At 35.1% G+C, this 24,786-nt stretch overlaps 5 protein-coding genes across 5 annotated transcripts; 1 reads left to right on the forward strand and 4 right to left on the reverse strand.

The window, feature by feature from the left end:
• Nucleotides 1–870: 870 nt before the first annotated feature.
• LOC130494757 (protein NBR1 homolog) lies at nt 871–4,057 on the forward strand. The gene is made up of 7 exons (XM_056998374.1): nt 871–1,031; nt 1,353–2,194; nt 2,285–2,408; nt 2,514–2,768; nt 2,931–3,080; nt 3,170–3,718; nt 3,795–4,057. The coding sequence occupies exons 1-7, from the start codon at nt 1,002–1,004 to the stop codon at nt 3,897–3,899; spliced, it is 2,055 nt and encodes a 684-aa protein (XP_056854354.1). The 5' UTR covers nt 871–1,001; the 3' UTR covers nt 3,900–4,057.
• A 139-nt stretch (nt 4,058–4,196) lies between these two features.
• On the reverse strand, nt 4,197–5,963 carry LOC130503814 (uncharacterized). The gene has a single exon (XM_056998376.1). It carries the CDS (start codon nt 5,518–5,520, stop codon nt 4,984–4,986), a length of 537 nt encoding a protein of 178 aa, XP_056854356.1. The 5' UTR covers nt 5,521–5,963; the 3' UTR covers nt 4,197–4,983.
• A 142-nt stretch (nt 5,964–6,105) lies between these two features.
• On the reverse strand, nt 6,106–8,211 carry LOC130503813 (uncharacterized). The gene is made up of 5 exons (XM_056998375.1): nt 7,695–8,211; nt 7,297–7,333; nt 6,959–7,195; nt 6,821–6,868; nt 6,106–6,723 (listed from the first exon to the last, which is right to left on the reverse strand). Exons 1-5 carry the CDS (start codon nt 7,994–7,996, stop codon nt 6,247–6,249), a joined length of 1,101 nt encoding a protein of 366 aa, XP_056854355.1. The 5' UTR covers nt 7,997–8,211; the 3' UTR covers nt 6,106–6,246.
• A 3,462-nt stretch (nt 8,212–11,673) lies between these two features.
• On the reverse strand, nt 11,674–13,476 carry LOC130494758 (31 kDa ribonucleoprotein, chloroplastic-like). Its single transcript, XM_056998378.1, has 4 exons — nt 12,946–13,476; nt 12,523–12,624; nt 11,994–12,275; nt 11,674–11,900 (listed from the first exon to the last, which is right to left on the reverse strand). Exons 1-4 carry the CDS (start codon nt 13,393–13,395, stop codon nt 11,838–11,840), a joined length of 897 nt encoding a protein of 298 aa, XP_056854358.1. The 5' UTR covers nt 13,396–13,476; the 3' UTR covers nt 11,674–11,837.
• Nucleotides 13,477–19,869: 6,393 nt separating this feature from the next.
• Nucleotides 19,870–21,813, reverse strand: LOC130503815 (probable pectate lyase 18). The gene is made up of 3 exons (XM_056998377.1): nt 21,571–21,813; nt 20,615–21,364; nt 19,870–20,523 (listed from the first exon to the last, which is right to left on the reverse strand). The coding sequence occupies exons 1-3, from the start codon at nt 21,678–21,680 to the stop codon at nt 20,163–20,165; spliced, it is 1,221 nt and encodes a 406-aa protein (XP_056854357.1). The 5' UTR covers nt 21,681–21,813; the 3' UTR covers nt 19,870–20,162.
• Between the last annotated feature and the right edge of the window lie 2,973 nt (nt 21,814–24,786).

Here is a 24,786-nt window from a genome sequence, read left to right on the forward strand (position 1 = left end):
TTTCCAAAAGAACACAGGCCATAGTGAACGTTTGGAAGAGGGCATCATGACTCACAAGGAGGTTGGGGTTCATCTGCGCAAGAGAATATGCATCATCACCATCAGAGGCCACCTTCAAACAGAGATCATAGACAGAAGCAGAATCTGCATTACGAATACAAGCCTGTTGGTTCACATACACATGACGGAGAACACAGTCGAGAACAACAATTTAAAGACGGCTCTCAGGCAGAAGGTCCACCAAGATACAAGGAGAAAGGACAAGGCCAGCAAAGGCTTGGTGGACAAAAGATGTACCAACCAGGCCCGGCCCTGGGTTAAAACCGGTAAAGCAAGGCGTTAGAATTGAAATATAATTTTTGGGGGTGCCAAACAAAGATTATATAATTAACTTTAGCTCGGTGGTTCATGTATTTATCTTTTAATTTAACGGTTAGGAGTTTGATTCTTCTTCCTTTTTATTGTAGAATAAATAGCAATTTAAAATTTTTATTCCTTTAAAAATTTAAACAATTTACATATATTTTCTAACAGATTTAGTCTTTTTTATCATAAATGTTATACTAAATAATATAAAAAAAATGTAGTTGGGTAAGTATATTTAGTAGGGAAATTGCATTAAATATCACAGTAAAGAGTTGGGTAAGCCTGTCTATTGAATCCCACTAAATTAAATTTGATTTGATGCCGCTTTTATTCTCATAAATGTTTTTTTTTTCTTATAGGGCTTTACTTAGCGTTGTTGGTATTGGTTGTCTTGCTGGGAAAGCCAATAACCAGAAGAAAGGTCAATATCTTGTTGGATAAGTCAAATTCATTATTAAAAATCTAAAAGTGAATTAAATAACCAGTTAATATATCATCGTCCCGATATATAAATACAACACTCGACCGTCGATATTCTTAGTGTTGACGATATAAGCGGATGACCGGTACGCTTCGAAAAAGATAAGTAAGCTGTTCATTTACCGATTCTCTCGTCGCGAACTAGTCCCTGAGCGATGGATTCTACAACTTCACTCGTCGTCAAGGTTTGATTCCTTTCCTTTTGTTGATTCCGAGCTGCGATCGTGTCGATCTTCGTGTATCTGTTGCTCTAGTTTTCCAGATTTGTTGTTGCTTGCCATTTCTCCTTTCATCTGTGGATCGCTGCGTTTTTTGTAACCGCCGGAAAATTTAAGCGGAAATTCGAATTTATAGTAGCATAAACCCTAGGAAATATCCAGAATCATGATTTGGTTTCAAAACTAGTATTATAGTGTGCTTCATCGTGATCGCGACGCTTGTTTGAAACTTCTTATACCGTAACAACTTGATTTTGATTTATTTCTGTTTGGTGTATGTATTTGCAGGTGAGCTATGGAGGTGTGCTTAGGCGATTCAGGGTGCTTTTCAAAGCTAATGGACAGCTTGATCTCAACATGGCTGGTCTTAGGGGAAAGATCGCTGCTCTGTTTGACCTCCCTGTGGATGATGGTTTCTCTCTGACTTACTCTGATGAAGATGGAGATGTGGTGGCTCTGGTTGATGATAACGACCTCTCTGATGTAACGAATCAGCGCCTTAAGTTCTTGAAGATCAATGTGCAGTCCAAAACCAACTCTATTGCTCCGGAGAGTCTTCGTGGGAGTTCTACAGCTTCTGGCATGCCTGATGGTCAAAACCCGGTTTCGATAATCCAGAAGGGTATAAATGATGTTATGATGGCTGTACCTAACCCGATGCGTGATACTATTTCCAAGGTGTGTATTGACCTTACTTCTAAGGCTGCATCTTCGAGTCCTGTTGTTGGCGAGCTGTTTGATTGCATCTCCAAGCTAGGGAAACTCTCAATTACTCAGGAAGGAACTCCTTCTTCATCTGTTACTAAGCCTGGTTCTTCAGTTCCTTCCCCTGGTGAGAAGAAGGATGTCTCTAAGAAGTCAGAGACCGGGAAAAAGGCGGCTAATCCGAATGAACCCACTGGATTTACCCATTCGAAGACTTCTGGTCGTGTACCAATCTCATGGGGAGTGGGTGCTAGTTTCAACGAGTGTCCCTTCGGTGGCGGTATCGTAAATGGATCAAGTCCAAATCCAATGAACCTCAACAAGTATCCCATGGGGATATGTCAACCTAAAGTCTTCCATAAGGGCATCCAATGTGATGGATGTGGAGTTGTTCCAATAACGGGGACTAGATTTAAGTCGAATGTGTGAGGTTCTTTTACTTTCAAGTGTAGAAACTACAGACATCTTAGAATTTTATATTTGCTTATTTGTTTTCTCTGATGAATATTTTGCAGGAAAGAAAACTATGATCTTTGCAATATCTGTTTTTCGGTGATGGGTAAGGATGGGGACTACACGAGAATGGAGAAGCCCGTCTCAGTTCAATGTCCACACCGCTTTAGAGGACAACTTACCCCAGTATTGCTCCTCTTCTATGTTTGAGATTCATTTTTTTATTCCGTCTCTTTCTCTCTTTAGTATAGCTTTGTGGAAATCTTACCTTACTTTTTTTAAAAAATATAGATTTCAAATCCGTGGTTGGGACCTGTGCCGCAACCACACCATGGAGGCTCAAATTTCAGGAGTACTTGGCCTAAACTCGACAGTCGCTTTGTGCTTGATGTGAATGTACTTGATGGAACAGCTGTTGCTCCTTCTGCTCCATTCACTAAGGTTTGGAAAATGAGTAACAATGGATCGCTGGTGTGGCCTCGTGGCACACAGATATTCTGGATCGATGGGGACAGATTCAGCAACTCATTGTCAGTTGATTTACAGGTTAGATTGCTATTTCTTTAGTTTTGACACTTCTTTTACTCGATTCCAACCTTAACTTCCACTTAAAGACCAACAATGCTGTCTAAATTACTCTTGAGTGGCTAAGTTAGCTTCTTTTTGCAAAGTGGCAAAAGTGTTTACTGGTCTCTAACATAATTGCAGATTCCAGCGGAGGGTGTGCCTATCAACGGTGAGCTGGATGTGAAAGTTGATTTTGTTGCACCAGAGTTACCTGGTCGATACACTTCTTATTGGATGATGGCTTCCCCTATTGGTGTTAGGTTTGGGCAACGTGTTTGGGTGTCCATAAACGTACTTACGAGATCTTTGCTACTTTTTTTCCTTGAATCTTTGTTTCTCTTTGTCGAAATATCTTTGATACTTTTTTTGTGTGTGGTCAGGTTGATGCATCGTTGAAAGGAACTGTTGCGAATGAGTTTCATGGACTGAACTTGAATGCCCTACCTGATGAAACATTTGCACGAGAGTTTACAGGGACCAACGTGAATTATGAGCTAGCTCAAACCGGCAGCTCCAGTGTTAACGGGACAGTGAAAGGCGCTGATCTAGAACGAGAAGCTTCTGGGTCACAGATCCCGGGAAACGATGACCTGCTGGTTGGTGACGTTGAGCCTGTTATACCCAACACTCTTACTCCATCTTCATCTTCGTCGTCATGCAACATAATTGAGGTCCCAAATATGCGTAATGTTGAGACGTTGGGCGGTGCTTATTCATTTTCAATGGACATTCCTGCTCCTCTTGAAGAGGATATAGAGAAGAACGAGGTGGAGATAAGCATGCTAAAAGAGCTAGAGGAAATGGGATTCAAAGAGATTGATTTGAACAAGGAGATCTTGAGGGAGAACGAGTACGACTTTGAGCAGTCTGTTGAGGCACTTTGTGGAGTAAGCGAGTGGGATCCTATGCTAGAGGAGCTTCAGGAAATGGTAAGTGTGTGATGATGAGAAAACCAGATTTGAGAGGTTGGATGCTGACAAATATGAGAATTTTTATTTTTGGCAGGGATTCTGTGATAATGTGACGAACAAGAGGCTGCTGAAGAAGAACAATGGAAGCCTTAAAGGCGTGGTGATGGATCTCCTCACTGGGGATAAGAAGGAGGCTTAATGTTTTTATTTTTATTTTAATTAAATAAAATCTGATGAATGATTATGTAGTGTGGTTGTGTTTGCGTCGCTAGCATTGACCTACCAATGCTGTTTGTGTTGGATGGATGATATTTACTATCAGAAATTTAAGTATTAAGACTTGATGATTTCTTCTTATTTCGATTTGTTTTATGTCATCCTGGCAGATTAGTTAGAAGGAAGGAATGCATGTCTAACCAGTCCTTTTGTTTATATCATTTGATGGTCAGCTGATTACGTATTAGGCCTGGGCATTTTACCCGGACCCGAGGACCCGACCCGGAACCGACCCGAAAATATCCGACCCGGAACCGACCCGAAGAATTATAAGTACTTATATGGGTCTTTTTATTTTGGATCCGCGGGTCTCGGGTAAGACCCGGACCCGAACCGAGACCCGATCGGATACCCGAAATACCCGAGATTTATTTTATATATTATGTATATTTGGGTGATTGGGTATATTTTTGGTATTTCTAATTTTTTTTTAAGTTTTAGGTTCGTATCTTCGGGTATAATTTCAAATTTCGAGTGTAATTTTAGATTTTCAGAAAATATAATTTGGGTATTCAGATATTTTTTTAGTTTTCAGGTCTGATTTTAGGTAAATATTCAGGTACTTTTACGGTTTTTCGGGTACTTTTCGAGTTTTCGGTCTAGTTTGGGTATTTCGAGTTTTTTGGGGTTTTATATACCCGAACCGACCCGGATCCGAACAATACCCGAATATTATAGGTGTTTTACGGGTACTGAAATTCTAGACCCGAACCGACCTTTACCCGACAAGACCCGACCCTGAACCGATCCGAAAATTATAAATACCCATATGGGTCTAAATTCCGAGGATCCGAAAGACCCGGACCCGACAAAACCCGACCCGAACCCGACCCGAAGACCCGGATGCCCAGGCCTATTACGTATTTACATTTTTGTTTTTTGAACGTATTAATTTACCATTTATGCTCAATTAAAGTTTCAAAAGCAATCTCACCTGCAAATGTTGGCAAACAAATGAGGAAATAAAAGACACTCGTACTGAACTCGCTTTTTTTGGAGTAATAGAATCATGAGTTTGTTAAAAATCTCCTCGAAGACGAACTAGTACGCAAACTCTTAAGGCTGTTTCTGCTGTCCCTGTTCTTCTTCTTCTTGATGGCATTATCCGCAGAGAAATTATATTCTTCTAACGTGAGTGCGCGTTCCAGTTTCTTATAGACGGAAAGAATCTCGTACGGATCCCACAAAGATTGTCCGTATTCCCACACCAAGAACGAGGGATGAGGATGCTTCTTTGTTGCAGTAGACAACAATGCCTCCTCCATTTTGAAACGTGAAGGTTTACCTCTGACGAAAGCTTGCTTTCTTCGCGCCTCCTCGAACTCCAGAACATTGCTTTCTGAGTTCTGTGAGCGGCTGAGCCAAGCCTGTGCGGCTGCTTTCATCATCTCTACTCTCTTCTTGACTTCTTCTTCGTTTTCATCTTTAGCCTCTAGTCTCTTCCTCATCTGTTTTCTTCTCCATTTGGGAGACTTTCTGTGATCGAAGCAAATATTAAGGCGAAACGTCAGCCTTCCGAATCTACTAACTTCTGTCTGTCTCATCTTGTTTTTTTCTTTCTACCCTTTAGATTTTCAGATGAGATGACTTTTGTTCAGTGTTCCATCCTTTATAATAACATTATCTTATGTAGGGGGAAGTGTTGGAACAACTTATGAAGGCGCATTCAAAGTTTTAAAAAGCAGAATCAATAATTCTCAATAAACCATCTCCACACTGTTATTTGTTTATGACCTCACCAAAAAAAATGGTCATTCAGGCTGTTCAGACCTCTCTCTCTCTCTCTCTCTCTCTCTCTAAGCTGTATTGTACACAAGAACTTACTTGGATCATGACTGTTTTGGGATCTGCAAGCGCTGCGTGTGCTAAAAACGGTAGCTTCCTCAGTGATCTCCCACGTAAACCCTCCCTGCGCATCAACAAAGTTGATTCCAAATTCATTATGTCAGAGACTCAGAGTAAACACTGTTTTTTCTTTTCTACTGTCACTACTCTACAATCAGTACACAAGTCTGACCTCACACGATTTACCAACTTCTATTAAATTGTTGACAGAACCAGTGAACTGTTAACTGTGTCTAATAGTGAGGTCCATTGACATCACATTAATCTTGTTAAATGGACCAATGTTAAAAATAAGTCAAAACTTGTTAAATCTATTTTCTCTCGATTCCTTCATTCAAAACTACAACACATAAACACACACACCCCCAATAAATTGAACGAAACTCAAATACAATCTTTTAACACCAAAACCTCCAAATTTTATATTATTCAGTAGCTCGACTTCTGTCCAACCAATCCACGCTTTTACGTGCTCTCTCCATCGGCTGAGGCTTCTCCCTGTATACGTCCACGCTTCTCCTCGCCTTCTCCATTTCCTCAAACGGAACCTTCAGCTTCTCATGTTTCTCAACGTGGCTCAGCTTGTATCCCTGAAACCTCAGCCTGTCTACGCTTTTCCTCGGTTTCTCTCGTCCATCCTTGCTCTTCCTCGGTGGTGCATCTACGCTACCCCGAGGAGGTTGTTCACACCCTTCCATGCTTCTCCTCGAGAAAGAACTGTTCCTTTTCGACGTGGATTTCTCCACAGCGCTCACAAACTTCTTGAGATGGCCAATGTACTCGGGAAAGAGTTCAAGATCGCAATGGTTTCCTCCTTTGAGCCATAAAGGTTCGTACTTCTCCTGGCAGAGTTCCCACAGCTGCTTCCCGTGCGAGAAGTCAACCACATCATCCGCTGTTCCCTGCAAATCCCAAAAAAAATATAAAAAAAATGCTTGCACCTTAAAACTACTTACACACAAGTGTCCATGAAACCACACCAATGAGGGAAAAACTTACATGAATCACGAGGACAGGACACCTCAGGAGCGATATTTTGTCAATGTTCTGAAGGAGAAAGATCAAACAAAAATGCTGACAAGGATTAAGGAAGAAGACAAATTAGTATATGTATAGAGAGATCAAAAAGGGTTTTACCTTGTAAATATCAAACCAATAAGTGCGTTTGACAGGATACATAACTCTAAGACCAGATAGGATAGGACTATGAAGAATGGAAGCTCTTAGTTGAGGCAAACGCGTAGCTAAGTCGACGGTTGGACCACTACCGACAGACTGACCATACAGGATAATGTTCTCCTGCTTTGCCCCATAAGTCTCTTCCAGACATTTGTACGCAGCCTCTATATCAGCATAAGTATTCTGTTCACTGGGCTGCAACACAACGGAATAGATTTATTGTAGATGGACCAACAACATTTGATGATTTGAATCACAAAAGAGCTTTAGGATCTGTGGTTAGTGGTAAAACTCACCTTCCCTGATGATTGGCCATACCCTGAATAGTCATACCTGTAAAACACCACAACACTATTTAAAGAATGCTCCAATGTTAATAAGCTGAAACTGTAAACTTTGAGAAACCAATCTATTGTTCCTTCAAAGAAGTACACTTTGGGAATTAGAACACTAGGTAATAACAGATCTAGAATGTCTAAAAATGGAAACTTTTGTCTCACTTGACTTGACAAAAGAGCTGTAAGAGATCCAGATTCAGACCAAAACCTTAAAGACAGCATCTTTGCACAAACAACAAGACTCTTCTAAGTAGAATCACTAAATATGCAAAACACTCTTTCAGCTAAACAGGCTAAGAAGAAAAAAAACTGATCTTGGAGATTCAAATCCATCCAGCAAAGAGGAACTAACTAACCCCATTAGATTGACGCGGAGGTGGATACTGAGCTCGATGAAGAGCTCGTACATCTGACCGATATCAGCAGCGTTTCCGTGAGAATACAGAAGCGTCGTGGCGGCCATAGGGTACCTGACGTACATGGCGACGATCTCGTTGCCTCGGCGCGTGGGCAGACGCAAAACGTCGACGTTTTCTCGGTGGGGGAAAGGGTCCATCAGCAGAAGCTCCGTTGCTTCCTCTCTGGTTATCTTGTAAGAAGGTGGATTCGGCGGGAAAAACGCTAACTTCGCCGCCATTGATGATGTCACGCCTCCCATCTCTCTGTCTAAACAGAGTTCCACTCTCCCAAAGTCTCTCCCTTTCTTTCTTTCTGAGATGTTCGTTTCAGAGAAGAAGACGATGATTGAGAGGAAACATTCCCTTCTCTTTCCTTTAGAGAGAGAGAGAGAGAGAGAGGCCTATGATGACTGATTTGAAACCTAAAGTTAATTCCTTTTCTGACATAAATATGCAAAACTAATCATCTACTTTATTACCGATTACGAAGATGAGCATCTTGTCTGTTCTGTATTTGAGTTATTGAATTATAGAAAAAAAAGTTATGTTGGTTGTATTATTAAAAGAGTTAGCCTAGTGACTAGTGGTTATAGCCTTGATAATAAAATCATGAGAGCATGTGTGATTCACATGGATAATCATAACATCATAGAGTCCATTACAAAACATTTAAAAAGAAAACAATTCTAAAATTCTGAAATCCACATGATTTGTTTTCTATATTATATGGTTTAAGGTTGTATCTTTAATAGGAAGAGGCTACTATTACATTTAAAGATCCATGTATCCGTAATAAACTTACAGGTTGTAGGGTTTGAGAGTACATGTGGATGGTTTGTTGGGTTTGTTGGGTTTGCCCTTTGAAAGAATTTACTGGCAGCATCATGGGGTAGGAGGAGGGGGACCAATCATTCATCCCTCCAACCTTCTTTTGCCGTCAAAGTTTTGTATCCCTTCTGCTTAACTTGGGACCCGCTTAACTTTGAAAACTTATGGCGATTAAGGGCAACCACTTTGCTTGCTACTTATGAACATCATTAAGATTTGACCCTCCTTTCTTACATGCAATATATTTGGTTTAATAAGCTAGAAATATAATAAAACCATTAGCATTTTTTTCATGTATTCATAATTATTCCTTGGTGCAACGCCAACCTAGGACCCCTACTATCCATTCCTTCCAAATGTTTATTACATAGGTGCAGTATATATAACGTTGCAGGGTCTTTTCCAACGTTAGTTTAGTAGTACCTATGAAAACTTTAATTATTTTTGATTTGTTCCATTCTTTACTCAAATTTATAAGTACTGTACATAAACATTCTTTCATTTGATCAATAATTTGACATTTCATCAAAAAGAAATGTTACATAATTTTGGTAAATATAACTAACCTCTCTGATGCAATTAGCATTAGCATTTTTATTTGGAAATATGTGTTTTCCTGCACCATTAACAGAAATAAAAGTTTTAAAAATTTAAATTATATTTTAAAATATATTTTTTAATTTTTAGATATTATTATTTTCTTTCAATATTTAATTTTAAATTAATTATATATAAATAAATATTTTATTTATATTTAACAATATATGTATACATTTAAATTATAATCTTGGAAAGATTTATTATCTATTTATTTTTGTTAAATATAATTAAATCAAATTCTATAAAATTAATATATTTTTTAGGTATATAACTGTCAAAACGTAAAACAAATACTAATATTCCTAAAATTTGTAGATATTTAAAAAAAACTAATGGTATTAGAATTAATAATTACAATTAAAAACTGCATAAATTTTGAAAGTTGAAGAATATTTTTAGTAATAAAAATTATATAATTTAAAATAGAATTAAATAATATTTGAAAATTGTAAAAAAATATTATATTTCTATTTTTACTATTATATTATTTTATTGTTATATTAATGATAATGTATGAATGATTACTATATTCTAAAAAGTTATTAAAAATATAAATCAATATTAAATATAAATATTTATGTCACAATCAGCTTCATTTCATATCATCATTGTTAATATGCTATATTATCATTTTTTCTTCAAAATCATTGTAGTAACTAATGATAACAAGGCAAATCAATTCTCAAATAATGTTTAGAGGATGTGTAAAACCACTTAAGTTTTTTTACTGTGATTTTTTTTCTAAAATAGAAAAATTACATTATAGAAATGTGTTAGACTCCAATCAATATATTTATAATGGAGTTCATCTATTCTAGAGAAAAAGTAGAAGATTTTTTTAATATATTTTTATCAAAATAGAGGAATACTATTATATAAACATGAATGGAGTTTCTTTTTATTTTAGAAATAAATGTAGAAAAGTTGGAGATGTTGTAATAATACCATTAATGATAAGTACTCATAGTCAATAATATTGTTATTATGAAACGCTGGTGATGGATCATTGGATCAAAAATAAATTAATAGAGGAGGGCAAAGAGACAAGTTTGGAAAATTAATGGAGATGTCTGGTCGAGAAGCTAAGGGCTAATAAGGTTGGGGATAAGAGAGTTAGGAAGAAAGTTCCAAGACAAAGATCTGGCCGAGAAATGAATCATCAGTGTCGCTCTATTCTCCTACACTCTGTCCTTTGTCTTGAGTCTATTATTTCCTATGATGTTAAGCATGTTACACATGCATGAATATAATGGACCATTTCTTTTCATGTATCCCGACAAGTGTTGCATTTCCATATTCTGATAAAAGCGACTTCACGAGCACGATCAAGACTTTATGCTTATTGTTTACCATCTTTTTATTTTAGTTATTGTTTATCTTTTTTTTGTCATCATGATGAGTTGAATCTAATTATTTGTTCCAGAATTTTATTTTACCACTTTTGCTATAAGTGGATAGAAAATTTATGCCTAAGTTCCTTAATAAGTTAATATACATATAAAACTTATCCGTGAATAGATGAAGAATTTTTTTTTTCTTTGATTAACCCGTGGGTGATCCAAAGGCTTTCTAGACCCAAGACTAATCTCTCTGAGACCGACGATAATCCACGTATTCTTATGATTTAACGCTAGCCCCGATGGCCAAGTGGAATTGAACACAAGGCGGAAGCTCCAGCCGGAGCCTACCACTAGGCCAAGAAAACTTGGTTTAGATGAAGATTTTTTTATAGAACTTGAAAACGTTTTGTTCTCTAATGATCTTATTAAGTCAGTGTCATATGCTAGATATCCAACATTAAGTCTCTAATTAAGACTTAGCTCATTTTATAGATAGTCGGAGCTCTTGGATTGGCTTGTCTTCTGGAGATCGGTCTCTAAGTACTACCATGACATATACATTTGTGTTCCATTTAGAACTTTATAAACGAGAAAATCACTAAGGCCCCTCCAATTAGGAGACACAAATTTTGGCTCATCACATACAGTACAAGATAATTTCACCTTATTTAACCTTTGATAATCATATTGCATAACCATCCTTTGCCGCAATGTGATAGCTAACAAAACAATACTGTTTCGAAAAGCTTTAAGTTCATGGGCCTCAGTCATCTATTCTCTGGCCCACACCTGAAATCAGATAAGCTTGAAACTGGACCAATTGTTAAAGCCCAACCTAATAGAGTTTAACTGCTATATAAGAAGGAAGAACACTAGGAACAAGTTAAACATAGTGACGAGAAAAAGAGAAGTGGTGAGAGATAGAAGAAACAAAGTTCAAGTATTGTCATTTTTAAAACGTGTAGCAGTTGGAGAAAACGTAGATAAAGAGTCATACGTTGCTTGCTAATTGAAGTTTGGAGAATGATCCCCACTATTTCAACTCTTAGGCCGCCTCTGACTAATTTATGTTAAGGTACTGAGGCAGTGCTTTGCTATAAGACTTTCACTATTTGGTGTGCTGGTTGCAAAGCTCCTTGCTACTCTACAGTGATAACACTGACAAGGCATGACACAAATGTGGATAGACTGTCAAAGAGAAATGATTATACAAATTACATTAGAATTTAGAAGAAAGCTTCGCATTCAGAGTTCTGAACCAAAAAAAAAACACCAACAGTGTACGAATCCCGTCTAAACAAAATGGAAGAGACAGAGGGAACTTCTCAGTCCCTTAAAATCCACGCCTTGGACGCTCCTCCGCTACATTTACTCTGATCGCTCTACCCTCCATGTTCTGTCAAACACAATCACACAAAAGGAATTGAACATCACAAAAATCATGTAACAAACTGCATTAGGCATAACATGAGAAACAAGAGAGGGGTACCTGTCCGTCAAGAGCAGCGACGGCATCATTGAGTTCAGTCTCATTAGACATTGTCACAAAACCAAATCCACGTGAACGACCGGTCTCACGGTCATAGACCACTTTAGCTTCCACAACTTTGCCATGCTCGCTGAAAACTTGTTCTAGACGACCACTGTCCACATCCCACGGTAGGTTTCCAACATACACTCTGAATGCAGGTTCGTATACCCGAGGTTGGCGTTCTGGACGTGATCCTTTGGGTGCTGCCTTGTTTACTGTCAAAAGCCTTCCGTTCAAATCCTGACCAAAAACAAAAACAACGAATAGATCATCACAGATGCTCAACAATCAGAAGCTAACAGAGAAAACACTCAACTCAAACGCAGTTGCCAAAATGTCTCAGACACAACATTACAATACAAAACCTTCTCTCTAGGAGAAGAAAGATTAAGACTTTGGTTGGATTAAGAAATAAGAACACCTTCTGAGCCAAAACTAAAAGGAACAGCATCCCTCATGCTAATACTTAAGATATGATTGAACTTACATAACGGTTAAACTTCTCAACAGCTGTCTCAGCTTCTTCAACCGTACTCATTGTCACAAATCCAAACCCACGACTCTGGTCGGTTTCCCTATTGTATATAACCTTCAACCACCAGAAGAATCAAAAGAACAAGTTAGTATCAGCAAACGTTATCTCATGAACTAAACAAATGTGAGAAGTAAGAATAACATCAACTATATAAAAAAACATACTCAAGAAACCAAAAGTATGAAAGTTCCATCTAACATCAACATATATATAGATTCAATCCACACAATTCATTTAAAACCAGGGGATGCTTCAAACACTTAAAAGCCAATACTTTGACTTCATCTCATCCATTTGACTCATAAAAGGATGCAAATTGCAATGCACAGAACATACATGAACTTAAGCAAAGAATTGAGGCTTAATCAAATTCACCTCGGCGATTTCAACAGTACCGGCTTGCTCAAAGAGCATAGCCAAGGCCTGGCTATCAACGTCGTAAGCCAAGTTCCCGACGAAGAGCTTCGCTTCTTCCGGTGGCTCCTGGAACTCGCCTCCTCCTCCTTCGCTCACGTCTCCTTCCCCTTCAGAAAACGTCGCTTCTTCTGGGTCGCTCTCCTCGACGGCGACCGATGATGAGCTCCCATCTTCTTCCCCGGACCAACCAGAAGTCTCAGCGACTAAGGTAACGAAAGGTGACTTCTTTAGATGGGTTTTGGATTTGAGAGAGAAAGAGAGAGGGAGATTAGTGCGTTTGGTGAGTAAGGAGCAGCGGGTTTTGGAGGAGTAGATAGTGGAGATTGAAGGGTGGGAGAAGATAGTCGAGGAGGAGGATTCTGACATGGCTAATGGCCTCAAGCTTGAGGTTACTATTGAAGAAGCCATTGTGAGAGATAGAAAGAAAGGAAGTGTGTCCGAAAAAGAAGAGGAAGGGGAGGGTTTTAGAACGGTGCGAGAGAGATAGGGATAAGGAGGGCCTAGACAGCAAGACCCAAAAACAAAAAAAAAAGTTAGATAAAAATATAAAAGAACAAAAAAATCATTTAGCCATAAATAAATATTTTTGAGGTTTTTAGCCATAATTTTTTTTTTTAAGGATTTACTGTTTGTATTATTTTTTCTTTTCTAATTTGAGTTATGTGGGTTATATTTGTCGATAAAGTTTGTAATATACTACTAGTGGTTAAGTCAAGGGTTTAAATTTGGTTTGCAAGATTTGAGTCTGAGCTAACACCGTTTTTGTGATTTGATATGCATTACACCCGCCACTAATAGTCTTCTTCGCAGTAAAAGTTGTTTTCTTCCTTTTTAACCTCTGTGAGTGCAATGTTAAAAACACACATTCTATCTTCATTTGCCTATAGTCATTGTTTCTCATGGTTTAAGTAACGACTAGATTTTGACCCGCACTTAAAAATGACGAGTATATTGTTTGTTGAAAAATTATTTTACGTAATAAAAAGTATGATTTTTGATAAATTATATATTTTAATTTCTTATGAAATTTATCTTAAATTTACTTATATGACTTATTTTTGTTATTTTCAATATGACTAAATTTTAGAAGACTCTAAATAATTCTAATCTCTAATATGATTTTATTTATTTAAACAGAAGTTAAACTTATTTATACTGATTTTTTAAAATTTAAATAAAATATTTTATATCTTCAATACTTTTGTATTGAAAATTTCAAACCGATGCTTCTACCTCAGTTGGTAAAGGGTTAACAGCTGTGAGTTCTGCCACCTGGGTTCGAATTCCGGCCACTGAAGAATTAACATTTTGGCATCGCCAGGGACAGAGGACCGACATGTGGCAACACATGACTAATCTGGACCACTTCTGTGGGGCTAGGATACCTCTGTACAATTCAAAAAAAAAAATTTCATTTGTGCGTTTCAAAATATTTTATATAATTTTATTAAATTTAGTTAATGTGATTTAGTTTTTATTTTAAATGAAACTATTTTTTAAGTAGTTGAGATAATTCAGACCCGTTTATGATTTTGTTGATTTAATAATTTGTTATTTCAATTTGATTTTATTTTGAGGTTTCATTTAATAAATACTTTCAAATAATTAATAATATGAAAGATATTTTGGAAAGATATGGTGCAAACATTTAGGAAACAAAATTTTTAAAAAAGCTAAGAACTGAATTATATTAAATATTCTTTAATGTAATTGCAAAATAATGACTTTTGATTGATTGCAAATAATGCTGAGAAAAAAAAATACAAGCAATTTTTGTAATTACTTATAAATTCCAGAGACATATTTATAAACAGTCATCTGCTTTAATAGTATAGACTAGAGCCTGACCCGCCCTCAGAGGGCGGGTATATTTCCTTTTTACGTAATATTTTTTTTTGTAACAAATTTGTTTTGACATAATATATATATCAAGTGTATTAATTTTTTTTTTGTTATTAGAAGTTTTTTTTAGGTTTCTAACACATTTTAATCTATACAAAATGTTTGTATTGGAAAATTTAAATTTTTTATTAGGGACTACATCTATACTAATTAAACTTACAATTAGTTGCAGAAAAATAATTTGTACAGTTACTTTTAAAATTAATTTCTACAAAACTCTAAATGAATCGTAATTTTATGTCAAAACAAATTTGTTCCTACCATGTTATTAGACTTTTGACAGAAAATTTGTTTTGACATTAAATTTTGGAAAATTTATTTTACGTAATAAAAATTATTATTTTGATAAGTTATATATTTTAATTTTTTTATGAAATTTATCTTAAATTTACTTATATGACTTATTTTTGTTATTTTAAATATGACTAAATTTTAGAAGACTCTAAATAATTCTAACCCGTAATATGATTTTATTTATTTAACCCGAAGCTAAACTTATTTTACACTGATTTTTAGTTTAAATAAGATATTTTATACCTTCAACACTCTCTGTATTAAAAAATTCATTTGTACGTTTCAAAATATTTTCTATAATTTTATTAAATTTAGTTTATGTGGTTTAGTTTTTATTTTAAATGAAACTATTTTTTAATGAGTTGAGATAATTTAGACCCGTATTATGATTTTTTTGATTTAATCATTTGTTATTTTAACTTGATTTTATTTTGAGGTTTCATTTAATAAATGCTTTCAAATAATTAATAACATGAAAGATTTTTTGGAAAGATATGGTATAAACATTTAGGAAACAAAATTTTCAAAAATGCTAAGAACTGAATAATTCTAACCCGTAATATGATTTTATTTATTTAAACCAAAGTTAAAATTATTTTACACTGATTTTTAATTTAAATAAAATATTTTATTTCACAGTGTTGATCTGCTAGACACCTAAGGGATTTAGATAATATGACTTATTTTGTTATTTTAAATATGAATAAAATTTTGAAGACTCTAAATAATTCTAACCTGTAATATGATTTTATTTATTTAACCCGTTATGACGTATTTTACACTGATTGTATTTTTGTTTAATTTAAATAATAATTTGTATCTTCAATCCTATTTGTATTGAAAAATTCATTTTGTGTGTTTCGAAAAACAATTATATAATTTATTAAATTTAATTAATATGATTTAGTTTTATTTTCAATGAAGAGAAACTATTTTTTAAGAAGTTGAGATAATTCATACATGTATTATTTTGTTGATTTAATCATTTGCTGTTTCAATTTGATTTTACTTTAGTGGTCTTATTTAATAAATGCTTGCAAATAATTAATAACATGAATGGTTTTTTGAAAAGATATGGCGCAAATATTTAGGAAATCATTGAAAAAAAGAAAGGAAATAAGATGTTTTGTAATTTTCTTTTAAGGACGGGTATATTTTTGTCTGAAAAACTATTTGACATAATAAAAATTGTGACTCTTAATAAATTATATATTGTAACTTTTTATGAAATTTATCTTAAATTTATTTATACGACTTATTTTTTTTTTAAAACATGACTAAATTTTTGAAGACTCTAAATAATTTTAACCCGTAATATAATTTTATTTGTTTAACAAATACATCAAACTTTGAGAAATAACAAATTTCATAAAATTCTCTATATCAAATTAAGGTTTATTTCAATTTACAAATTAAATTACAAAAAATGTATAGAAAACTGACTATATATATACATATATAAATTATATATGCCTCCCACCACCTGCTCCGGTTTCACCTCCGAATCTGCCTTTGGAATTTTCCACAAACACTTTCGCCGGCTACGGAGTCCGGAATGTTCTCCTCCGCCGTTATGCTTTTTCGGTCTCCTCCGTTGTTTCTTCCCAAAGCACCACCAATCTTCTTTAATACACCAACGAAGAACATCATAATCTTCTGCCTTCCTATATCCCAAAAAACAAAAACAAAATCATAGTCAAAAACAAAACAAAAACAAAATCATAGTCAAAAACAACACAAAAACAAAAACAAATCATAGTCAAGAACATCATATTATTCTGTTATCTAATGTTTTGTCTTCGACCTGTTTCCAAGTGTTTTTATTAAAATCAGTTGAACTGGACATAAAAATCAAGAGAAGATGAAGTGGTGGTGGAAGATAAAAATTAAGAACATTTTATTAGAACTCACACAGTACAAAACACATATAAGCAACAGTTTTCTTCAAAGTTAAAAAAATGAAAAGGTATGCATATAATTTTAATGTATCAAAATTTTAAAATATGAGAGAGAAATCTACGTTACCGACTTGATGTTTTAGAGAGTATACTCGAGTTTCATTCTTGCTTTGGCTGAACATTGAACTGTTTTCAGTGCTATCCTAAATCCGTAACCTGACCAACAACACCTGCAATAACGATTTAAAATTTTGAGTGATTTAAACTATTGCAAATATTTTATGAAATTGATGTAATAATTAACAATGAGGAACATGATTAACAAAAACTGTAAAAGATCATAAAGGCTAAACAAATCGAAATACAACAACAACAACAACAACAACAAAAAAACTAAATGTATGTATTAAGCACTCATACTCTCATCTAATAAGAGGTGATTTTCATATATTTTTGCTTGGGATAGGGAGGTGAAAAAACTTACGGTCACTATTGATGTATATATAGAAATTAGGCAAGTCGGTTTCAAAGTTCTTAAATGAAAAATATTCCGATAGAATATACTCAATTGAGCATGAGATTCTATTGGTGTGACAAAATCCAATTAAATGACCCGATATATTGTTAGAAACATATAGTTAGTAATATCTCCTATACGCACGATTGTTTTGCATTTAAAGAGGAGTAGTATAGATATTTTAAAAAACGAAGAGTATATAGTAAGGAATATATTTTTGGAGGTTCCAAATATTAAGGGTTTTACAGATCGTTTATAGTTGCCAAAATCTGTTGGGATTGGTATTTGGAAATCTTAGTTAAATCACAAAATCTTATTTCTATATACTATCTTTCACATTTATTGTATCAAATATTCATGGATTTGTTTTGATCTCACCCCGAAAATATGTGAATTTAAACAGAATATATAGTTAATAATAAATATAGTTAATACATTTATTGTATCAATTCAAGAGAATATACTCTTTTTAGAAATATCTATTGATATTGATAGCATTAGGAAAATATAGATTTCTGTTTCCGTTTGTACAAGTTCAATAGAATATACTCAATACCAACTAATATATCGATTTTGATTTTGAATTTCTGTTTCCGTAAAACATTCCATCGAAATCTAGATGAGTTATTAAAGATATTGAAAGTCCATTCGGTGTGTAAATAGAGAAACAATGTTTTTCTTGGGCCTGCAATTTTTTTTGTTACTAAATGAAAAGCCATGTTTTGTAATTAACTTAAAAATGTTAATGAAAAGCCATGTTTTGTAAATTATTTTGAGAATGTTTTCTAATTTCTTTGAAATTTTAGGGCGGTGTGTAAATAGAGAAACAATGTTTTCTTGGATCTGGTTTGGTTTATGAATCTAACCCTAACGCTAATAATAATTTGTATTACTATTGGACTAATTTCAATTGAGTTATGGTTCATAAAATTATTTTCGACTGTAATAGTGCATTAGCGTAGGATTGGATGGTTTGTATATAGGGTTTAGGGTTAGAATAGAGTTTAGGGTATAGGGTTAGAATTTAAATGGGCTAGTTTAAAAATCGAAAATGGGTTAGGTAGACATTTGAAGCCCATCGAAACAAATTCGGTAGCCCATTTCGTTTTAATTAAAAAGTTAATGAAATGTGCAGTTTTGTAAATAATTAGAACTGTTTTGCATTTACTAAAAAATTTCAGGGGCAAGTTCCAAAAGTGTCAGCTACTTTAATAGTATAGATTGGACTTGATACTTGTATTAGCCTTGAGTATAAGTAAGGATTGGACTTGATACTTACTATATTTTAGAAGTAAAAATAGAGGAGTCCATTGGAATGGTCTTACGGTCTTTTCTTTGTCATATATAACATCAAACTAGTCAGAGATTTTATTTTTTTGAACTCAAATCTGTACTTTTCTATAAAATAATTATTTTTTGCTATAATTATAAAAATTCGAGAGTTAAAATATTATTTTGAAAATAAAAAGTATAACTCTATAATAAAAGTTGATATTTCTTTCTTTATAAATAGAGGAAAAAATAATAATTTTTATTTTAAAGATGAAAATAGATATGAAATAGAACACTTAACATGCAGTAGATGTTTTAAGTTTATAACTTTTTTTTTTGGTTAAATGTTTAGTTTATAACTTTATATTCACATTATTAAGTACTGACTTGCCAATTGGAACCTGCTGCACAATACTCACTGCATCACATCGTTCGTCACGACCAGTAACCACAGAATCTTTTATATTTTCTTCCTTTCTTTCCCGAGTTAATATGCAGCACATGTGATATGACATGGCCAAGAAAAAGTGTATGTTGGTTGGTTAGTTATTTGGAGAAAAACAAATACATTGGTTAGTTATTTTGGTTGTTATAAAATTTCAAAATTTGAAATATATCCACAGTCAGTGGAGAGTAGTCAACACATACCAGACCACTCCATCAAAAGTAGGACTGCTGAGACACATGACTGTTCCAATCTTCTTTTTGGATTATTTTTCCTTTTTTTTTTTTCTATTCCAATGTTTCTTCAAATCTCACCATTTTTTCTGTTCTCGCACGGTCACATGCTTTTGCTTATTTTATAGGGTAAGTTTCTTTTTTTAACCACAATCGATGCATCGACCAGAGTGAAAAAAGTCGTGGCTTTGGTCAAACATTGACTGGCTCCAACAACTTTGACCCAAAAGAGAGTTGCCCATTTTACATAACATTCCAAACTTCTGAATGATGGTTCTATGGCTATAAGACTGGTTGTGTTCATCACTAAATAGACATAGATTAGAAAACATAAATTATATTAAATATAAAAGATCAACACATCTGCACTAGTTCCTTCCTACACTTCAACCTCCTGATAAAAGATTCCTCAAAACAGAGAATCCTTACAAGGGTCCTAAAGAGCAGTAAAGCCAGAGGTTGTATTCTCCTTAATTTTACCCCATAAAGAAGTAAAATCATAAAGAGAGTAAATTAATGGGAACACTTAGCCCCTTAATTGGTGGCTTTAATTGCCTTTTCTATACTAATAATTGAACTAAAAAAAAACCTTAAGTGACCACTTAAGACCAGAATCAGCAACGAGAACCCTTACGGCAATTCAGTGCACCAGAACCCACCGTCAACGGTCCAACCAGAGAAGATGGCTTAGCCCCAAGACTCGAGGCCTTGGCATAGCTAGACGACGCAGCACCACCAGACTTAGTAAAAAACGCACCGTTTAGCAACAAATCACCAGATGACCTCCAGTTCCACCTCTTCCACTCGCTCTCCGGCGCATCCTCGTGCTTAGTCACTTCTTTGCTGAATCTGATATTGGGAGCCACAAATCTATTCCCTTGACTATTGATAGTAGGATTAGCACTCCCACCAATCGCATACATCTCCCAATGTGTGTAGTCATTGTTCACCACATGGAAGTACCCATGTCTACACCTACACACATCAATCATTGGTCCCAAACACATTAACTCACAAATCACATTAACTAAACTCAAAAAAAAAATCAAATATTTTTTTTAAATACCTTGGCATTCTTTGAACAAGCCCTTCACCAAAATGGTTAAAAGCAATAGTAATCTGCATGTTCTTGTCACGAGTGTAAGTATCACTATGACCAAGCAACATGACCTTATCATGATGCGTCATGTAATTATTAGACAAAGTAATCGCCGTCGAGCCCATTATCGCATCAATAAGCCCATCTTCACAGTTAGACAACGAACAGTGATCAACCCAGACATGACTTCCTCCGAAGATGGACACACCGTCACCGTCAGACACCGTCCTCCACCCATAATGCCTCGGCGAGCTCCGCACCATCGCGTTCCCGCCCTGCTTGCAGTCGTGGATGTGAACCCCGTGGATGATGACGTTGGTCACGTACTGGATCGTGATGCATGGCCCGCCGGCGATGTGCACGGAGGCGCCGCGGCCATCGATGGTCTTGAAAGAGTTCATGATGAGCTCTTCTTTGAGGCGGATGGTCATGTCCCGCTGGAAGATGATCCAGAGAGGCTCGTCTTGGACCACGGCGTGTCTTAAAGTTCCGGGCTTGGGGGTCACCGGGTCGTCGTTTCCCGAGTCGGTGACGACGTAGATGCGGCCGTCTCGGCCGCCGATGGCGTTTTTGCCGAAACCGATGGCGCAGTCGGCGAGGCGTTGGCGGTGGCTCTCCCAGTGTGGGTCGCATCGCCAGCAGTCGTCGATTGGGTTGCCGGTTGTGCAGGAGAGGTAGCCTAGCTTCCTCCGTGCTGCGACGGACGCGTTGATGCTCCTGAAACAGAGAGAAACCGACATAAAGTTAGAGACTTTTATTACATTTTTCGAAAGAAAAAGCAGAGAGATTTTGTAAAGTTTGCGCCTTTATGGTCTAATAATAGCAAGCTGAGATTTGGGTTTCTTTTCGGACTTGTGAACAGAGAAGAAGTGGGGTTTCATGTAGAATGTGGGTAAGTAGAAATGTGAAAGAAAGATTCGTACTTGTGAACTTCTTCGACGATGGCTTCTGGGTCTGGAACTGGTGAAGAGAAGATCAATGGAGCATAGAGAAGAAATGAGACTATGGAGATTAAGAGCTTCTTCATCTGCATTTTTTCTCTCTGATTTTTGGTATGATAACAGTACAGAGTACAAGACTAACTAACTCTCTCACTCTCTTGGAGTTTAGTGAGAGAAGAGGGAAACAAAAATGGACGAAGGAAGTTTTGAGTGGGAATAGAGAGAAAGATGAGACTTTGGGGGTTTATATAAAACAATGTAAAGGACGTTTGTTATTGGAATTTTCGGTTTTGGTCCCACTCTTTTATTTCTTCTTTAGTAAAAAAAAAATACTTGTATAATAATGTCCAGGATGAACCAATTGAATGCTTACACTCACTACAATTAAAACCTTCCATAAGCTAACTGCTGACATTAAAGATTGAACCAAATACTCCAGTCTAATTAGGTCGAACATGTTGTACTTTTCAAATAAGTCCCACTTGATATGTTCAGCTGAATAGAACAATAGGAGGTTGGTTTGGGTAACAATAAGGATCCAAACGTAGTAAATGGTAACCATTCTAGTTGATAACAGATACAGACAACAAAAAGCTCAATGTATAGGATGTCAAACCAACAGAAGAGTATCAGCTTATGCCTTATACTATTTGAGTTGTTATGTAAAGTTGTAAACCATATAACCTATTATGACGATGCAAATAGAAATTGCCTATAGATTGCAAATTTTCTTTCTCCGATGCTTCATTTTTGCATTTCAATAGACTTTACATTACACGTCCCGTATAGATTCAGGATATATAGTTTACATATATTGCAAAACTCCATGTATCAGGAAAAAGAAAACCATTAAATATGTCCGTACAGAACCGTTATTCCAGAACAAATCATTTAGTTATTCTGAGACCTAACTCTCGAGTCTCAACCAACCATATACGATAGCAATATGTTAGGTAAAATGTCAACGAAAAGCGAAGATAAACCGACAGAACATGTCAAGTAATCGAGTATAGGAAAAAAAAACCTATAGAAATGAGATCATGAAAAGGAAAATTACAGGGACAAGCCATGTGATTAGTTGAATGATTCCATCTAAGATAATACTCCCTGAGTTATATAGTTATAGAGTTATATGATTGTTTTCGAATATATGGTTTTTGTTTCTCTCAGATTCAAGCTCAGTTGCTATATAAAATTTCCTCTTCCTCTTTTACTATTGACCAACTTTTGTTTAAATCTTAAAACTGTAGAGGAAATTCGTTTCAGCTGTTTTCTTTATGATTTGTTTTTGCGAAAAGGACGTGAAAACGTATCTTAATGCACCAGTCACGGCAGGGAAATTAGATACGAATCTATGCTGTAAAAGTCATTAGTTAATAGGGACTGGTAATGATAGTTTAATGTGGAAAGCATTAGAGAGACGTAAAGTGAAAGTATAAGTGGGACATGTAAGGTCTCGTGATCTGCATGTTTTACGGGATTCCTTTCAACTGTTAGGTTGTTTTGGTAGTTTAAGCATGCTAGTTTTTGGACAACATTATCAAATGATACGGTTGGTTTTAAAAATTAAAATGAGAAAATAACGATAATGTCACTTCTTGGCACTAGAAAATAAGTATAGTATTAGCAACAACGAAATGCTATAAATATAGCTATATATTGTCGGTATGAACAAAATCTCAAATTATAAGTAGGACTTGCAAAAAAAAAAAGTTTATCAACTGAACATGCTACTAGAGTCCAATCCAGATAGTCCATCTCCTTCCATAACTGATCTAAGTTAAAGGTCTTATCGATCTGTGCACAACATTTCAAAATTAATAGATTAAAACCTACTATTTTGAAGAAGCGTATTATAGGCAGTCTTGCATTGAAAGTTAGAAATAATTTTCATATAGAGAAAATTGATCAATTCATTTATGGTTGATCATTTTTGAAGGTAGAAGTTCATCTAATTTACGTACATTTATTTCCTGCAAAGTAAATTATTTATGCTACCTTAGCATCTTTCATGTGAATCAATGTGTACCATTGTTCATAATAACACGAATCAAATATAACAGTGACTGCCCTTTTTTCAAAAAAAAAAAAATATATATAACAGTGAGTGACCTTATTAAAAATTAATGGAATAATGGGAATCAATCAAGGAGAGAGGCCCGCTCAACAAAATCTTCATTCTTCACCTTCACTCTACCAGCAAGAGTTGATCATAAAAATAAATTTGACAACGACAGTGAAGATTTGAGTCATCACTCATCACAGCACATGGCTCCCAACACTTATTATTGTTTGGAGAGCAACGTAGACAACTATTACAGGCTCGACATTATCCTTCTTTCTTTTTGTTTAGTCATTTTTGTCCGTAAAGTTCGCCGATAATTTGAACACAAAAGGTATAACCTTATGGCATCCACTCACAAATAATACTACGTGGCACATTCATGCTATCTTCTCAAATGTCTTTTTCGTCGTTATGGACCCAAATGATTACTTGTACACAACGGAATCTTGATTGAATTGGTGACGTACAACTTAGAAGGATTCCAGTGTCATCACAGTTAATATAAGATGACATACATTAAATTCAGGGTACCTAAGAGACCAAAACCTTGAAATATGATCACGTTATGAAATCCTAACTACTTGTTTAACCTGTTGCTCTCCAAAACCTTTAAGCTTTTCATATGGTATTAGATAATATGAGAAGTTTTAACATGTTTCTACAAACAATATGTTGTCTTGTTGAGTTCCGTTTGGATATGCGACTCATATCACCTGAAAAAACACTCGTCCTAGAATATACTTTTCCATCAGTCTTCTTTATTTCGAATCCAAACTTTAACGAGTAACAGACTATTATTGGGAAACAATTGGTCAACATATTGGTCTTTCATCTCCAGAAAAAGGGCATCTGCATAAGCTTTTCTATACAGCAAGTGTGAAGAATACTATTAAGTTCGGTATTTAACTCATCTATCTTATTAAAACATAAACATTCTATTGGATCTAACATTTATTTTGTAAGTTTTTAAATTAAATACACCTTTATACTTTATAGTTAAACTTACATTAAATCATTAATATTTCTTTCTTTATACTACTATCTATGTTTCCAAACAATATATTTATTTCTTTATACTACTATCAATGTTTCCAAACAATATATTTTTTATACTACTATCAATGTTTCCAAAC

This window comes from Raphanus sativus, unplaced genomic scaffold (genome assembly GCF_000801105.2).
Source record: "Raphanus sativus cultivar WK10039 unplaced genomic scaffold, ASM80110v3 Scaffold1154, whole genome shotgun sequence".
In the NCBI taxonomy this organism is placed as follows: Eukaryota; Viridiplantae; Streptophyta; class Magnoliopsida; order Brassicales; family Brassicaceae; genus Raphanus; species Raphanus sativus.

Excerpts from the sequence above, each read along its gene's own strand:
- LOC130494757 (XM_056998374.1), top strand. The coding sequence starts at position 1,002 with ATGGATTCTACAACTTCACTCGTCGTCAAG. Across the intron at positions 2,769-2,930 it reads CATTGTCAGTTGATTTACAG|ATTCCAGCGGAGGGTGTGCC; the intron begins GTTAGATTGCTA and ends ACATAATTGCAG. Across the intron at positions 3,719-3,794 it reads TAGAGGAGCTTCAGGAAATG|GGATTCTGTGATAATGTGAC; the intron begins GTAAGTGTGTGA and ends TATTTTTGGCAG.
- LOC130503814 (XM_056998376.1), bottom strand. The coding sequence starts at position 5,520 with ATGAGACAGACAGAAGTTAGTAGATTCGGAAGGCTGACGTTTCGCCTT.
- LOC130503813 (XM_056998375.1), bottom strand. The coding sequence starts at position 7,996 with ATGGGAGGCGTGACATCATCAATGGCGGCGAAGTTAGCGTTTTTCCCG. Across the intron at positions 6,869-6,958 it reads ATTGGTTTGATATTTACAAG|AACATTGACAAAATATCGCT; the intron begins GTAAAACCCTTT and ends TTTCTCCTTCAG. Across the intron at positions 6,724-6,820 it reads GTCCTGTCCTCGTGATTCAT|GGAACAGCGGATGATGTGGT; the intron begins GTAAGTTTTTCC and ends TGGGATTTGCAG.
- LOC130494758 (XM_056998378.1), bottom strand. The coding sequence starts at position 13,395 with ATGGCTTCTTCAATAGTAACCTCAAGCTTGAGGCCATTAGCCATGTCA. Across the intron at positions 12,625-12,945 it reads GTACTGTTGAAATCGCCGAG|GTTATATACAATAGGGAAAC; the intron begins GTGAATTTGATT and ends TGGTGGTTGAAG. Across the intron at positions 11,901-11,993 it reads TCGCTGCTCTTGACGGACAG|AACATGGAGGGTAGAGCGAT; the intron begins GTACCCCTCTCT and ends TGTGTTTGACAG.
- LOC130503815 (XM_056998377.1), bottom strand. The coding sequence starts at position 21,680 with ATGCAGATGAAGAAGCTCTTAATCTCCATAGTCTCATTTCTTCTCTAT. Across the intron at positions 21,365-21,570 it reads ATCGTCGAAGAAGTTCACAA|GAGCATCAACGCGTCCGTCG; the intron begins GTACGAATCTTT and ends TCTCTGTTTCAG. Across the intron at positions 20,524-20,614 it reads CTTGTTCAAAGAATGCCAAG|GTGTAGACATGGGTACTTCC; the intron begins GTATTTAAAAAA and ends TGATGTGTGTAG.